The sequence below is a fragment of the Geotrypetes seraphini genome, chromosome 12 (genome assembly GCF_902459505.1).
Source record: "Geotrypetes seraphini chromosome 12, aGeoSer1.1, whole genome shotgun sequence".
NCBI lineage: Eukaryota > Metazoa > Chordata > Amphibia > Gymnophiona > Dermophiidae > Geotrypetes > Geotrypetes seraphini.
Genome location: NC_047095.1, coordinates 2,484,759 through 2,500,487, shown reverse-complemented (window position 1 = coordinate 2,500,487; position 15,729 = coordinate 2,484,759). Strand labels below are relative to the sequence as shown.

General features: G+C 42.8%; 1 protein-coding gene across 1 annotated transcript in view; it reads left to right on the top strand.

The window, feature by feature from the left end:
* The window catches only part of LOC117346417 (peroxiredoxin-6-like), an 84,661-nt gene extending 70,279 nt beyond the window's left edge, over window positions 1-14,382 (top strand). Inside the window, exons 4-5 of the mRNA XM_033915949.1 lie at window positions 3,949-4,095; window positions 13,084-14,382. Coding sequence (XP_033771840.1) covers window positions 3,949-4,095; window positions 13,084-13,218 — 282 coding nt within the window. The 3' untranslated portion in view covers window positions 13,219-14,382. The remainder of the gene's footprint in view (window positions 1-3,948; window positions 4,096-13,083) is intronic.
* The last annotated feature ends 1,347 nt before the right edge of the window (window positions 14,383-15,729 follow it).

The window sequence follows — 15,729 nt, the reverse complement described above, 5'->3', positions numbered from 1 at the left end:
CCGGAACCGAGGTCAGACTCACTGGTCTGTAGTTTCCCGGGTCACCTCTTGATCCCTTTTTAAAGATGGGCGTAACGTTGGCTATCTTCCAGTCCTCCAGGATCACGCCTGTTTTCAGGGATAGATTGCAAATTTGCTGCAGTAGTTCCGCTATCTCCTCCTTTAATTCCTTCAGAACCCTTGGATGGATTCCGTCCGAACCCAGGGATTTGTCAGTTTTTAGTTTTTCTATCTGCCTGCGTACATCTTCAAGGCTCACTTCCATGGATGTTAATTTTTCTGCTTGATTTCCATTGAAGAATTGCTCAGGTTCCGGTATGTTGGATGTATCTTCATTTGTGAATACAGACGAAAAGAACATGTTAAGTCTTTCTGCCACTTCTTTCTCCTCCTTCACCACTCCATTCCTGTCTCCGTCGTCCAGCGGTCCCACCTCCTCCCTAGCCGGTTGCTTCCCTTTAACATATCTAAAGAACGGTTTGAAATTTCGTGTTTCCCTGGCTAGCCTCTCTTCATACTCTCTTTTGGCTTTTCGAACCATTCGGTGACATTCTTTTTGATTCTTCCTGTGCTCTTTCCAATTCCCCTCAGTTTTGTGCTTTTTCCATTTCCTGAATGAATTTTTCTTATTGCCTATCGCTTCCTTCACTATTTTAGTTACCCACGCTAGGTCTTTTGTTCAACTCTTTTTGCACCCCTTTCTGAATCTGGGGATATACAGATTTTGCGCCTCGCTCACAATGTTCTTGAGAAAAGACCAGGCATGTTCTACCGTTTGCCATTTTTTTGGAAGTGTTTCTTCTTTACCATTTCCTTCATTGCGTCGTAGTTTCCTTTCCTGAAGTTGAAAGTTGTCGCTATGGTTCTCTTTCCTTTCGGTATTCCTACCTCAACCTTGAACTTGATCATGTTATGATCGCTGTTTCCCAACGGTCCCACTACCTCTACTTCCTTTGCAGGTCCCCTTAACCCATGTAGGATTAGATCCAGAGTGGCATTTCTTCTCGTTGGTTCTCTAACAAGCTGCTCCATGAAACAATCTTGTATAGCCTCCAGGAATTCTGTCTCCCTAGCACATTTTGAGCTTCCAAGACTCCAGTCTATCCCGGGGTAGTTGAAGTCTCCCATAATAACTGTTACCGCTTTTGCATTCTCGCTTCATCTCGGCTTCCATTTCTTCATCGATATCTCCGGATTGCCCGGGTGGACGATAGTATAGGCCCATCTTTATTTCAGGCCCTTTCCATCCCAGTATTTTAACCTATAGCGATTCCAGCTTGTTGGTCATCTCTGCTGTGTCCATTTTTGTCGATTGTATGCTTTCTTTTATGTATAGGGCTATTCCACCTCCTTTCTGTCCTGACCTGTCCTGGCGATAGAGCTTGTACCCCGGCAGTACTGTATCCCATTTGTTTTCTTCATTCCACCACGTTTCAGGGACTCCAATGATGTCTATGTCCTCTGCATTGGCCATGGCTTCTAATTCCCCCATTTTGTTTCGTATATATGCAATTTAGATCCTGGTATTTTCTTGTCTTCATTTCCTTTCCCAGTGCTTTGGTCTTTAGTTTCTTCTCTTTTGTTACAATCCTTCTAACCTCCTCTTCTGGGCTAGTCGACTCCTGTAATTTGTCCATTGTTTCTTCCCAGCCTTTTTTCCCCTTGGTATCTTCTCGGAATTTCTCAAAGCTCATTCCACTCAGGGTCAGGCAGCTTCTTGAGGCTGAGTCTTATCTGGGGCCTCTGGATTTCTGCAACCCTGTGGTTTGGTCTTCTCTCCATTCCTTTGTGCAATACTACCATGTGGATGTTCAAGTGCGTCAGGATGCAGTGTTCAGCGAGTGTGTTAATGTGGCGGCCCTTCAGGGGTCCCACCCATAATGGGTACTGCTTTGGCACATCCCATTAGTTTCTGTGCTGGTCTGGAGGGACGATAAAGGAGAAATTAGGTTCTTGCATGCTAATTTTTTTTGTTTGTTTGTTTTGTTTAGTTCCTCCAGACCTTACCCTGTTTTTATTCAGTGTTCATGTGCAAAGAGTGTGGGGTTTTTTTCTGCGGTGTTTTTTTGTTGGGGTTCTTAGGAAGTTTATAAGAACAGCGATGTTTGGTTCGTCTGGCGTAGCTGGCGAGCTGTGGGGACGTTTTTGAACGTCTTTTTTTCTATTCAATATCCAACAGTGTTTCTCTCTGTTAGTTGCTACTCTCCTTCTGGAAGTGCTGTTTGCTGTTTATAGTTCAGTTATTAGTTTTCCTTAGTTCTGCTTGGCTATTTGTCAGACTGATTGTACTTGGGACTGCACAGCCCACTTATTCTACAGCCAAAAATTTGTGTCTCAGTCTCCACCTGCTGGCCGAGGTGCATTATTACCCATTATTTTCTGTGCCGGTCTGGAGGGACTAAAAGAAAATTAGCAGGTACAAACCTAATTTCTCCTTCTCTCATCTATAAATGGCTAGTTTGCCTTTCTTTTTTGCAATATTGTATTTGTCTTGAATTTCCATTTCTCGTATCTTTGTTGAATATTGTAAAAGTGTATAAATAAAACAATGGAATACTAGAGTATGATGGTGATTTTAAAAGATAGTTTTATCAGGGAAGTTGGTGTTCCCAGTAACAGAACCTTAAAATATAGTAGCAGGAGATTAATGAAAAATGATATAGTAGCAGCACTGAGAAAGGGGTAGAGGCTCCCCTGTCATGAAATAGTGGTGAGGTGATAGAAGCTGAGAAATGGGAAAGATTGGCAGCTTATCTTGGATGCAGATGTGATCTAGGGAGAGAGGCCTAGCTGAGAAGTTGGTGAAAGGCTGTGTTAAGATTAAGGGTAGTGCAAGGAAGAAACATTAGAGAAGAGGCTGGAGGAAAGATACAGGTGAGTAAATGTTCTTGTAAAGAGTTGGAAAAGTGAAAAAAGTTAAACAAGAATGCTTTTTAGTATAAATCATGTTTTATTGGCACATCATCAGTAAATACACAATACAACACGACCATACAACAAGGTCGCGAACATCAAATGTACCACAAGAATGCTTTTTAAAATTATTTCCTCCCCAAGCCAGTCTGGTTTTCAGGATTGTTACAACTTTTCATGTAGCCATTCAAATATGACCATTTTGAGTCAAGATATGTACATTATGTTCAGTAATAATGCATAATACATTTTATATATACTGGTTTCAATGCATATAACTTTCCATGCTCATTGTGGCTATTATAAAAATCAGGCTGGTTAAAAAGAGTAAGATGCATGGGGACTTTTTTTTTCCCCCTCTCATATCTGGATCTTTTGAAATTCACGGGGGGTTTTCACACTGGATATCCCCCACACTAGTGATTTTGGACCAAGGGGTGACCCCCCACTTAGGTTTTCTGTTTTTTCATGTTTTGCTTGTGTCTCCAGACTCTGGAGTTGATATTAGTGGGTGGGTTAGTTAGGGTGTGTGCCAATAAACAGCAATAATCCAAATTCCCCAAGCCTTCCTCTCCCATCATCTTGGTCTGTATTCCCTTGGTATATTTGTGGTGTTGAGATGAGTGGGATTGTGGGGGAGGGGGGACTTGTTTACTCTTGTTGCTTATTGGAAATTTCACCTTTCATATCCTGTACTGTTCATTGACATTTTCTCTTTAATAAAGATTTGTTTCTAAATTTCATTAAAAAGAGTAAGATGCAATTTGCAGATATTAGAACATTATCTGTTACCTCATCCGTCATGACTGTTCATGTCGTTAGTTTTTAGGAATAATTTAGTTTTGCATTATAAAAGTGCTAAAAAGTTTGCTAAAGAGCTTTAATACCAAATAGAGAAGCACTGCATTATATATTTGGATGGTTTTAAAGTATACATTTGAGTAGAAAATTTGGAAAGAGGTTGTTGCCTCCCCCTTTGCCATAAAGTAATGCTTTCTTGGTTGTGTTTTTTTTTTTTTTTTTTTTTTTTTTCAGGTATTCATCTTTGGCAAAGACAAGAAACTGAAGCTATCTATACTGTACCCAGCCACTACAGGCAGAAACTTTGACGAGATCCTGAGAGTGATGGATTCCCTCCTGCTGACTTCAAAACATAAGGTTGCAACTCCAGTGGACTGGCAGGTAAGGAGCTTGTTCAACAGGTAGCCAGAACAGGATTGTTGCAGTTTTCTCAGATACTCAAATCATATACAGTGGTGCCTCACACAACGAACTTAATTGGTTCCAGGAGCAAGTTTGTTATGTGAAACGTTCGTTATGTGAAACGCGTTTTCCCATAGGAATACATGTAAAAAAAAATAATTCGTTCTGCAGCATAAAATATGCTAAGATGACATAAAAAAGATAAATTTTTTGTTATTATTTTTATTTAGATACATCTAAAAACATACATCTCCCTGTCCTTTTACTTCCACTATCTTCCTATCCCATCTCTATTCCCTTTTGTCCCTCTCCCCATGATCAATCATCTCACCACCTCTCTCTGCCCTCACCCTCAGGGTTCAAGATTGCTTCCACTCTTTTTCCTGTTGTTCTCTCTGCCTGTCACCCTATGATTTAGCATCCCTTCTGCCCTTGTCCAATATTTCCCCTTCTCTCCCTCCCTCTCATCCCCTGCTCCAACATGTGCTTTCAGCGGCCTTCTCCCCCCTTAAGCGTCTTTTCTTCTCCACTCCACCTTTCCTCCCTCCCTGCCTCCACCTTTGTGGCGCTTTTGCACCCGACCGACAACAGAACAGGCCCGGTCGGACAAATCTCCCTGTCCTGTAGCCGCGAATCTAAATTACCTTCTTACAGCAGCTGGATTATTGAAGCTGCTGTAAGAGGTAATTTAGATTCGCGGCTACAGGGCAGGGAGGTTTGTCGGCCGGGCCTGTTGTCGGTCGATCGGGGGACCTGACCAGCTGTGCACATTCTTCGGGGCGGACCGCCCCCTCCCCCCTCTTTCGTTCGCCATTGCCTTCTTCCTACCTGCCCTGCCGCAGCCGCACACAGCCGACCGGAAGTCTTCCTGATGTCAGCGCTGACGTCGGAGGAAGGGAGGGCTTTGCTTAAGCCCTCCCTCCGACGTCAGCGCTGACATCGGGAAGATTTCCGTTCGGCTGTGTGCGGCTGCGACAGGGCAGGTAAGGAGAAGGAGACTACCCTCGCGGCTCGACCAACCCCGCTGCGATCCAACCCCGCAGGAACCCCAGAAGTATGCAGCTCGGGCGACTTCGTTGTGTGAAACGAAGTACGTTATACGGATCACGACATAAAGTTCGCTGTGCGCAGCGTCCGCTGTGCGAGGCGGCCGTTATGCGAGGCACCACTGTATAGTAATTGGTTCTGATTTGTTTGAAATGTTCCTAGAGCTGTACTGAATATAATTTATTTTTTTAACTATTCAGCTGAATATAAATACTGAATATGAATAATGGGCATTGAGCTTGTAAATAGCAAATAAAAGAAGCAACTTGAAATTAGATTTGTAACATAGTAACATAGTGGATGACGGCAGATAAAGACCCAAATGGTCCATCCAATCTGCCAACCTGATTCAATTTAAATTTTTTTTTTCTTCTTCTTCTTCTTGGCTATTTCTGGGCAAGAATCCAAAGTTCTGCCCGGTACTGTGCTTGGGTTCCAACTACTAAAGTCTCTGTCAAAGCTCACTACAGCCCTTCTACATTCTCCCAGCCATTGAAGTCCTCACCAGTCCATCCTCCACCAAACGGCCTTATGCAGACATAGACCATGTAAGTCTGCCCAGTACTGGCCTTAGTGCTTCACTATTTACTATTTTCTGATTCTGGATCCTCTGTGTTCATCCCACGCTTTTTTGAACTCCGTCACTATTTTCATCTCCACCACCTCTCGGAGCGCTTTCCAGTCATCCACCACCCTCTCTGTAAAGAAGAACTTCCTTACGTTGCTCTTGAGTCTTCCGCCCCTCAGCCTCAAATGCCCTCTGGTTTTATCATTTTCCTTTCTCTTCAAAAGATTTTGTTCTATGTTAATACCTTTCAGGTAGGATTTAGCACACTAGTGCCCCAGACTATTTGTATTAGAATTTTAATTACTGTTTGGCTGATTATGAATAAGGTATTTGGGGGCTAAATTGAATATGAAAACTTTTTAAATAAAACATACTTAGATCTTAAACTTGATCGTCTCAATAGGACAAACTTAAGCACAATCTGGATTTTATTAAAAACATTTATATAGCTACTGCAGTCTGATTCCAGTGGGGACTTCTAAGGTCCATGCTTTCCAGTTCTGATGATTTGTTTTACATCCAGATCATGCTTTTGTCATAATGACTTTTACAGGGTACAGTTCTGTATGCTATGCATAAGTCCCCACTTTATTGGTATAATGTGCAGTATTTAGACAGGAGAAGACATTTGGTTATGTATTTTATTGATGTAATCTGCCTATTAAAGCCCAGGGTGGCTTATAAATCCATGCTTAATTACAGTTCTTAATAATATAGCATTTAATAAAGCATTGGCACACATTCTCATCCTCCTCCTCCAAACTTGGATCCCTATCTATTAGCTTCCCTCACATCAAGAAGACAAGTTCTCACCATTGGTCTCTTACTAGAATGAGATCAATATATGTAGCTGATTGCAATTGTTGATAAATCAATTACCAGCTGCACTTTCTGTGGTATTTTTCAATAAACTTGTGAACAGTGAATGCATAAATCTGCTGCTGTGCTGATAGTAGCTTCACCACTGCAACTTCAAAAGATTTCTCCAATTTGTGAACTCTGTGACCTTCAAGGACAGAACATTAACAATAATATCCTCACATAACTGGGAGCAAGCTCATGTAAGGCTTTTAAAAACTTCAGAGACCTTCTTCTAAATTTTAATGGTGATGGTTTAGCCCTCCACTTCTCACTTATGTGGTTTAAAGTGGGTTATACTACACGATACCAGACATTGCTGAGAATATAGAAATAAGCAATTAAGTAGTATCCAAAACAATTCAGCAATCACATATATATTTAATGATATGTGTAATTAGCATATGATCTCAAAAATAAAGGCTATTATTATGTTTGAGCAGCAATTATGTAAACGACAAGCAAGGCGATTTAAATTTGAAGATGACGCAACTATTCAAAGTTAATACATATGGACTGGAAATTGCAGGAAGACCTTAGGAAATTAAGGCTGGGCATCCAGATGGCAGAAGAAATTTAATGTAGACAAATGCAAAGCGATGTACATTGGGAAGAATAAGCCAAATCAGTTACCCAATCCTAGGGGCCACCTAAGAGTCAACACCCAAGAAAAAGATCTTGGTGTTGAACACTGGGCAAAATATTTAAGCATATTGTCTATGACATCAGCAGCCAAAAAAGCAAACAAAATGCTTGAAATTATTAGGAAAAGTACTCCAGGTGGAATTCTATGCACAAAATTTGTAAATTCTGCAAGTTTGACAACACTTTAAACAATATTTTTTTAATCATCCAGAATTTTAATACAATTCAGTATTTTCATTAAATTATACTAGAGAAAAGAACCTTCAAGTTTTTTTCTTACTTGGTGACTTTCTTCTAACAGCACACGTTTGAAAACGAACCAATCAAACTTCAACTTAGGTGGGCTTTTACTTAGTACTTCACTTTGTTTTTAGGTTGTAAAAAAGAAACATTTCTGTAAGCCAACATATTTCAATAAATTCAGAATATAACCTTTTCTGTCTCTTGTCTGAGCAGTTCATTTTTCCATTCACTTAGGCCCCAGAGTCCCCTTTTCTGCTTTTCTTTGTTTTATTGTAACAGTCTTTCCAGGATCGCCTGTTAATTTTATATTTTGGCTCTATCTGTCCCTGTCTCTATGCTGAGCTTCTGGGAGGGGGTTACCTGCTCGGCAGTATGCCTCCTGGACAGCCTGCACATCAGATCGGGGCTCCGGGACTTTTCCCTTGGAAGCTGGCTTACTCCAGGTTCGTCCGTTAGTTGGGTGTAGTGTAGGCTGACCGGTTCCATGGAGGCATGACTGGGATCGGAGCCAGACTGCATTCCTCCATCAGGCATTTGCAGGATGTGTTCAGTGGTGGAGGTCTCCGGCTGTGGTGGTCAGGCCGGTGGGACAGTCAGAAGACTTGAAATCCACATTTCCAGTTTACTGAGGCAAAGGATCTCCCTGTAAGCTATGTTCAGCTCTCTGCCTGCAGTTTCAGCACTGAGAGTAAACGGTGCAATTTGCTGTCAGCACATGTTTGTGAGAAACAGCTTGAATTAGAGATTTAAAAATGAAGCTGGCAAGTATGAAAAATAACTTTAAAAATTCAAAATGGCCATTGAGGCATCAGGGGGCCCTGGGGAGTAAGCTGGCCATATTTTAGCAAACTGCAAGTGTGGCTCGGGTGATAAATCTCATATCTTCTAAGCATTCCAAATCTGAGGCGCAGAAGTTGGTTCCTGTTGCAGAGGATGGTTTTCCTCCTAAATTTGTGAATATGCTTTATCAGGCATACTTAATTAAAAAGTCTCTGCATGTTTCCCTTCCACCGACCTCTGTGCTGGTCACAGGGATCCCTGCTCCAAGGGACCAGAGTCTTTCTTGCCTCCCTGCAGAGGTACCAGTGAATATGCCGGCTGTGCCCGCAGTTACGCCAGACACGCTTTCCATTCTTCTGATTTTGCCAGACGGCACTGCGGCAGCCATAGATGTGGCGAATCAGGCAGATGATCAGACTCAAGACCTGTGTGGAGCCCGTATTTTATGGGTGAATCCCACAATATGCAGATTCTTTAAGCCCATGTACCTTGTGGATTTAATATCTGAATCTCTGCAGGAACTGAAGCTGCAGATGGAATAGCCGGCCACTGTTGAATGTTCCCTCATGAGTGTCCAGAGGCTACAATCTGTCTCTTTCCAGATAAAACTGCCGTTTTTTGGATTGTGACTAATTTCTGGGATAATCCAGCGGGTCCCTTGAAATGTACTGAGCCATGGAGCAGCTTTATCCCATGGTGGATGCCTTTAAGAAGCACTTTATTTCCTCAGAGGGAGATTCTTCAGTGGCACAGGTCACCAAATGCACATCTCTCCCCGGGGATTGGTGGGGGGGGGGGTGTCCTGAAGGATGTCCAGGACCGACGTGTGGATTTCATCTGTTAGCGTCCGTTTGCCTTGGCTGCAGCTGGTGTTAAAATGGCAACGGCCTCCTCCTTTGTGGCCCTGGCATGTCATTCCGAGGTGCGTCATGATCCTGACACTGTGGTGCTTTGTGATTTGGATTTCTCATCTCCATAGCTGATGCCTTGTATGACATCTTGAAAGTTTTTTTTTTTTTTGTTTGTTTGTTTTTTTTTGGGGGGGGTTGCCAAGCTGGGCGCCTATTCTGTTTCAGCTCGCAGAATGCTCTGGATCTGGCAATGGTCTGGGGTTTCATTTTCTTCTTTTTTTAAATGTATTTATTTATTTATAGATTTCAAATAACAAATCAAGATACACTTGTACAGAAAGTGATTACAGCAAAAGAAACAAAGGGGTTTCATATTCTAAGGCTCCTTTGAGCTGTTTGCCCTTGAGGGTCAGCTCCTGTTTGGCCAGGGTCTGGATGACCTTGTGGCCAGTGTTCAGGATCGTAACCAAAGGCATTGCCTGGGAGCTGGTCCTGCAATTCTAGGAGTTCAGGGCATTCTAATTTTTGTCCCTTTTGGCATTCCTGTCTGTCCATACTCGGGTTCTTCCTCAGGACAGTGGTCCTCTTCATCTGTCAGTCAGTCCACGCTTCAGCGGGACTAACCGTTGGCAGTCAGTGACAAGACAGCCAGCAGCTTCCGCTAAGAAACAGTTCTAACACCGGACCGCCATCTCCGCATCGGGGGAGGTTGTCTGCCTTTCTGGCGGAGTGGGAGACATCCCCTCAGACCACTGGGTTCTGGAGGTCCTCCGCTATGGCCACTAATTGGAATTTCTCTGTCCTCTAACCGAGTATTTCTGACTTCTCTTATGGGCCGCCTCGAAGCTGGTTCGGATGCAGACCACGATCTGCAGACTTTGGGATCTTGGAGCTATCGAACCCATGCCAGAGCGAGACTTGGGCTCTGGGAGATACTCAATATACTTTGTCGCTCTAAAGCAGGGGTGTCAAAGTCCCTCCTCGAGGGCCGTAATCCAGTCGGGTTTTCAGGATTTCCCCAATGAATATGCATTGAAAGCAGTGCATGCACATAGATCTCATGCATATTCATTGGGGAAATCCTGAAAACCCGACTGGATTCCGGCCCTCGAGGACCGACTTTGACACCTGTGCTCTAAAGAAAAGATCCAAAGACCGGGGGCTGATTTTGGACCTCAGTTGGTCAATGCAGCTCTGAAAGTTCCCCCTCTTCCGCATGGAGATGGTGTGCTCAGTAATAACATCAGTGGCACCGGGGAAATTTCTAGCCTCCCTAGATCCCTTGGCATAACTTCACATTCCCATTTTCCCAGACCACTGGCAGTTTCTGCAATTCCATGTCTTGGAGCAGCATTTAGATTTGTAGCTCTCCCCTTTTGGATTGGCGACAGCACCCTGGACCTTCACCAAAGTGATGGTGGTGGTGGCACCCCATCTTTGCTCCCTGGATGCCCTGGTTCATCCATATCTGGATGGCTGGTTGACTAATGCTCCCCCTCTATCCAAGGAGCATCAGGCAGTACGGTAGGTGGTACAGTTAATGCAATGTCTGGGTTGGGTGATCAACTTCTAGAAGTCACATCGAGCTCACCCAGGATTTGGAGTACCAGGCCAGATGTTGAAATAGTGTATGGTTGAGATGCTACCTCTTTACTCCTCATCCCTCCCAATTATAGTTAAAGCTTTTTATAGTCCTTCGTGTGTTAAAAATATTTGAGGAATGGATTGAGGTTTTAGAGGTAGATCTGACCACAATGTTGGAAACATCTATTCAGGAAACTACTCTGAGAGCAACCTTAATGGAAGTAGTGAGGACAGGAACAAGATAAATTTCTTCAGGAAGAGAGGTCAGCCCATTTTCATGGTTCTCCAATTAGTTTTTCCTGTTGTATCCCATAGGACCCAGATGATCCGTCAGGATTTTCTTACGTTAAGACCTAGAGCTTTGTCCCTAGGCATGACTACCTTCTTGAAGTTTCCTAAACTGTCAAACTTTCAGAGGAAAGAATATAAGAACATAAGCAATGCCTCTGCTGGGTCAGACCTGAGGTCCATCATGCCCAGCAGTCCGCTCACGCGGCGGCCCAACAGGTCCAGGACCTGTGCAGTAATCCTCTATTTATACCCCTCTATCCCCTTTTCCAGCAGGAAATTGTCCAATCCTTTCTTAAACCCCTGTACTGTACTCTGCCCTATTACTCCCTCTGGAAGCGCATTCCAGGTGTCCACCACTCGTTGGGTAAAGAAGAACTTCCTAGCATTCGTTTTAAATCTGTCCCCTTTCAACTTTTCCAAGTGTCCTCTTGTTCTTTTATTTTTCGAAAGTTTGAAGAATCTGTCCTTCTCTACTCTCTCTATGCCCTTCATGATCTTATAAGTCTCTATCATATCCCCTCTAAGTCTCCTCTTCTCCAGGGAAAAGAGACCCAGTTTCTCCAGTCTCTCAGCGTATGAGAGGTTTTCCATCCCTTTTATCAAGCGTGTCGCTCTCCTCTGAACCCTCTCGAGTAACGCCATATCCTTCCTAAGGTACGGAGACCAATATTGGACGCAGTATTCCAGATGCGGGCGCACCATCGCCCGATACAATGGCAGGATAACTTCTTTTGTCCTTGTTGTAATACCCTTCTTGATTATGCCTAGCATTCTATTTGCTTTCTTAGCGGCTGTTGCGCACTGTGCCGTCGGCTTCATTGTCATGTCCACCATTACCCCCAAGTCCCTTTCTTGGTTGCTCTCATTCAATAATATCCCTCCCATCGTATAGTTGTACCTCGGGTTTCTGTTTCCAACATGCAATACTTTACATTTCTCAACGTTGAACTTCATCTGCCATCTCGCCGCCCATTCCCCCAATTTGTTCAAGTCCCTTTGCAATTCTTCGCATTCCTCTTTAGTCCCAGCTCCACTAAATAGTTTTGTATTGTCCGCAAATTTTATTATCTCACACTTCGTGCCTGTTTCTAGATCATTTATGAATATATTAAATAGCAGCGGCCCGAGCACTGAGCCCTGCGGAACACCACTCGTGACCCCCATCCAGTCCGAGTAGTGGCCCTTCACCCCTACCCTCTGTTTCCTACCCGCCAACCAGTTTCTGATCCATCTATGTACATCTCCGTCCACTCCATGGTTCTTCAGTTTCCGGAGTAGACGTTCGTGAGGCACCTTGTCAAAGGCTTTTTGGAAATCAAGGTATATGATGTCTATGGGGTCTCCTCTGTCCATCCGTTTGTTAATTCCTTCGAAGAAGTGCAATAAGTTCGTTAGGCACGATCTCCCCCTGCAGAAACCATGTTGGGTTGTTTTCAAAAGTTCGTTTCTTTCCAGATGTTCATCGATGTGTTCTTTAATCAGTGCTTCCGTCAGTTTCCCCGGAACCGAAGTCAAACTCACTGGTCTGTAGTTTCCCGGGTCACCTCTTGATCCCTTTTTAAAGATGGGCGTGACATTGGCTATCTTCCAATCCTCCGGGATCATGCCTGTTTTCAAGGATAGGTTGCAAATTTGCTGCAGTAGTTCCGCTATCTCCTCCTTTAATTCCTTTCTTAATATACTTTCTTAATATCCTTTCTTAATATACTTTCTTAATCCTGTACATTTAGAGAAACTTATGCTTTCTCAGGAAGCCAAGGGGGTTAATTTGTTGTCATCTGAGAATTGAATTGTTTAGAAGAAAAGCAATATTCTTTGGGGACAGGGTTGATGTTGAACATTCGTCATGGATTTGTTTTGATTTATTGCTTATTGAAGTGTTGGAAGCTACTTTCTCTCTTTTTTTTCTTATTGCTATACTAATTTCTTATGTTTTACCTTTTGTATCTAACTATATTTGGTTTGGGATATCCATTTATCTCATGATTTGATTGTAGTTTGTATAGTATTAAAATGATAGATTAAAAAATGGTACTGCTGAGATGTATTATCTGATTTTTATGCTGAACTGCTGACCTATTTTCTCTTTTCTCTTCCTAGCAAGGAGACAGAGTGATGGTCCTCCCTAATATTCCTGAAGATGAGGCCAGTAAGCTGTTCCCTCGTGGAGTTTTCACCAAAGAACTGCCTTCTGGCAAGAGCTACCTTCGATATACTCCTCAGCCTAAGGATTAAAATGATGAATAGACTAGCATGGACAGGGAAAGCTGAATCCCAGCATTATATTCCTGACCTGTTATACCAAAAAGTTATCATTTTGATGCTTGATTCTCATCAGTAGGGCAGAAGAGAATGTATACTCATTTCTGCAAGTTTGTAAACAAACTACTGGCTACCAGTGAGGCATAGGATTTCCATTTCTACCAAATAGCAAATTATAAATTTGAATTTTATGATGTAGACCTTACATTCCAGTTTGGTTTACTTTAGCAGGTACATGGACTGAAATATCTCAATCCACAGTTGCAATCACAGATACTGTCTGTGAACTCTGAATTTTTCCTTGGGTGGGGTTTAGCAGATTGATATGTATGGAAGTTAAAGATGTTGGTACACTGGAATTCCCAACAGCTACCCTTCCCTCACAGAAAAATTGTGGTGGTGATGTCAATTTTTACAAAGATGGATTGAGCAAGAAATTTTTTGGGGTGGGAAGAGGATTTCCCTTACTGAGAAGAGCTTTCATCTGTGGGATTTATTTTTTTTTTTCATGGTACAAAATTTATCATTTGGAGGATAGTTGCATTTTATGTGGATAGCATTTCTCCTCATTCTTGAAACAGCAGATCTTGGTGACTAGCAGACTGGCAATACATTTGACCTAATTTTTAAACAATATTAAATCTTCATGAAGAAAAGTGTAAAATGTCACTCGGAGCAATGTCTCCAAATATATTTGGTTGTGGTTTGTTTGGGTTGTTTTTTTTTGGGGGGGGGGTTCACATACTATGTCAGTAATGAACCTCACTCCTCCTAAACCAGGGTAAACAGTGTTCTGCTGTCAGTGGTGACCATGCAACTGCAGAAAGGACCACCACAGTAACAAATTCTATGCAACATGCAGTCAACGTAGTAAATCAGTTCTGGGTTAGTAACAACTTCTGTAGGCTTTTCTGAGCTAAGAGAAGAAAATCTGTTTAACTGTGGCATCTTTCAGTGCTTTGTTACTAGAGCTTATCATGCAGAAAAAAAGAAATTGTATAAACCTATTTTATATAAAAAAATAACTCTATAATATCTAACTTTTTTGCAGCTGCTTCATCCTAAGCCAATTGCCTTATTTGTACTTCTGTTAAATCCTTTAAATTGGGAGTTGAATAAATTCTTCAGCATCATTTGGATGTTTTGTGTTTTTGTATTTTTTTTTTTTTTTTTTGTAAATGGTTTATTGGACTTAAGTGGAACAGATACAAATACATATATCAACATATCACTACTCTCAGGACCAATGGAAGATACAATGGCAAACCAAACATTAGAAATGTTCACCAAGTAACACTCGGGAACCTTTTTATATAAAAGGAAAAAGGTACCCAGAACCCCTACTTTCAGTCTCCTAACCCAGTGCTTCTCAACCTATGGTATGCGGGCCGCCTGTTGGGGGTATGCAGGGTGACCACTGCCCAGGATCTTCTGAAGCAGCCACCAATTCTCTCTCTCTGTGTCTCTGCCACATCCACTGCCCCTGCCACCCATAAATGTTCGAGGCTTGTGTAGTTAAGACGGAGATTAAAGACGATTAATCTAATGACAATTTCCTTGGTAAGCAAATTCCTTTTAAATTGCTCTTGAACACAGCTTGTGCCTTTGCGCTTGGCGAGTGCGAGATTAAGAAAGTACCTGTCTTATGGAAATGGGGTCTCTAGAGCTGCATTAAAATATGCATTATTGCAGTATATTTTATGTAGTACTCACAAAAAGGTTTAAAAACAGTTAAGATGTTTTTTGTCAGCATACACCCCTCCACTTCAACATCATTAGAAGAGACAAAAGCCTGGATGTGTCATTCCTGTCTTACAATCAAGTGATGGGGTTCTGAGGCCTAATGCCTCTACCCCACTCAATATATACCACCATAAGGTGCAGGAGAGATCACCACTCCTCTGTCCACTCCAAGGTGTCCAATAGTGCCGCCTGATTCGCTGATTCAAGGACCCCCACCCAGTGAGATGTGACATACCACCAAGACTGCCTAAAGCAGCAGCACTGTTCTGACCAGCCTACTTTGTGGCCTTTCCCACCAGGGTCTTCCCTCTGATGATGTGGCAGAGGGAAACCCTAGCTGGGTAGGCTGTGAAGCATGCTGTTCAGAGCGCTGCTGCTGCTTTAGGAGGCTTTGGAGGTATGTCAGTCTCATGGTGGGGTCAGTGGGGTGCAGCAGCACAGAGGGATAGATAGAAAGCTGCTGCACGAGGGCTGGGTGGAAGGAGAGGAAAGATGCAGCACAAGGGTAGACAAAGGAAGAATTGGGGTGAAGAAATAGGGAGAGATAAAACGAGAAAGGTGAGGAAGAAAGAGAAGAGAGATAGAGAAATGTTGGATATAGGGTGGAGGGCAGGAAATGAGTGCATGGAGAAGAGAGAAATGTTGCACATCATAATGGAGGGGAGGAAGAGAAAGATGCTGCATGGAGGGGAATAGAGAGGTTTGACCCAGGGCACAAGATAGGGAGAGAGAGAGATGGTA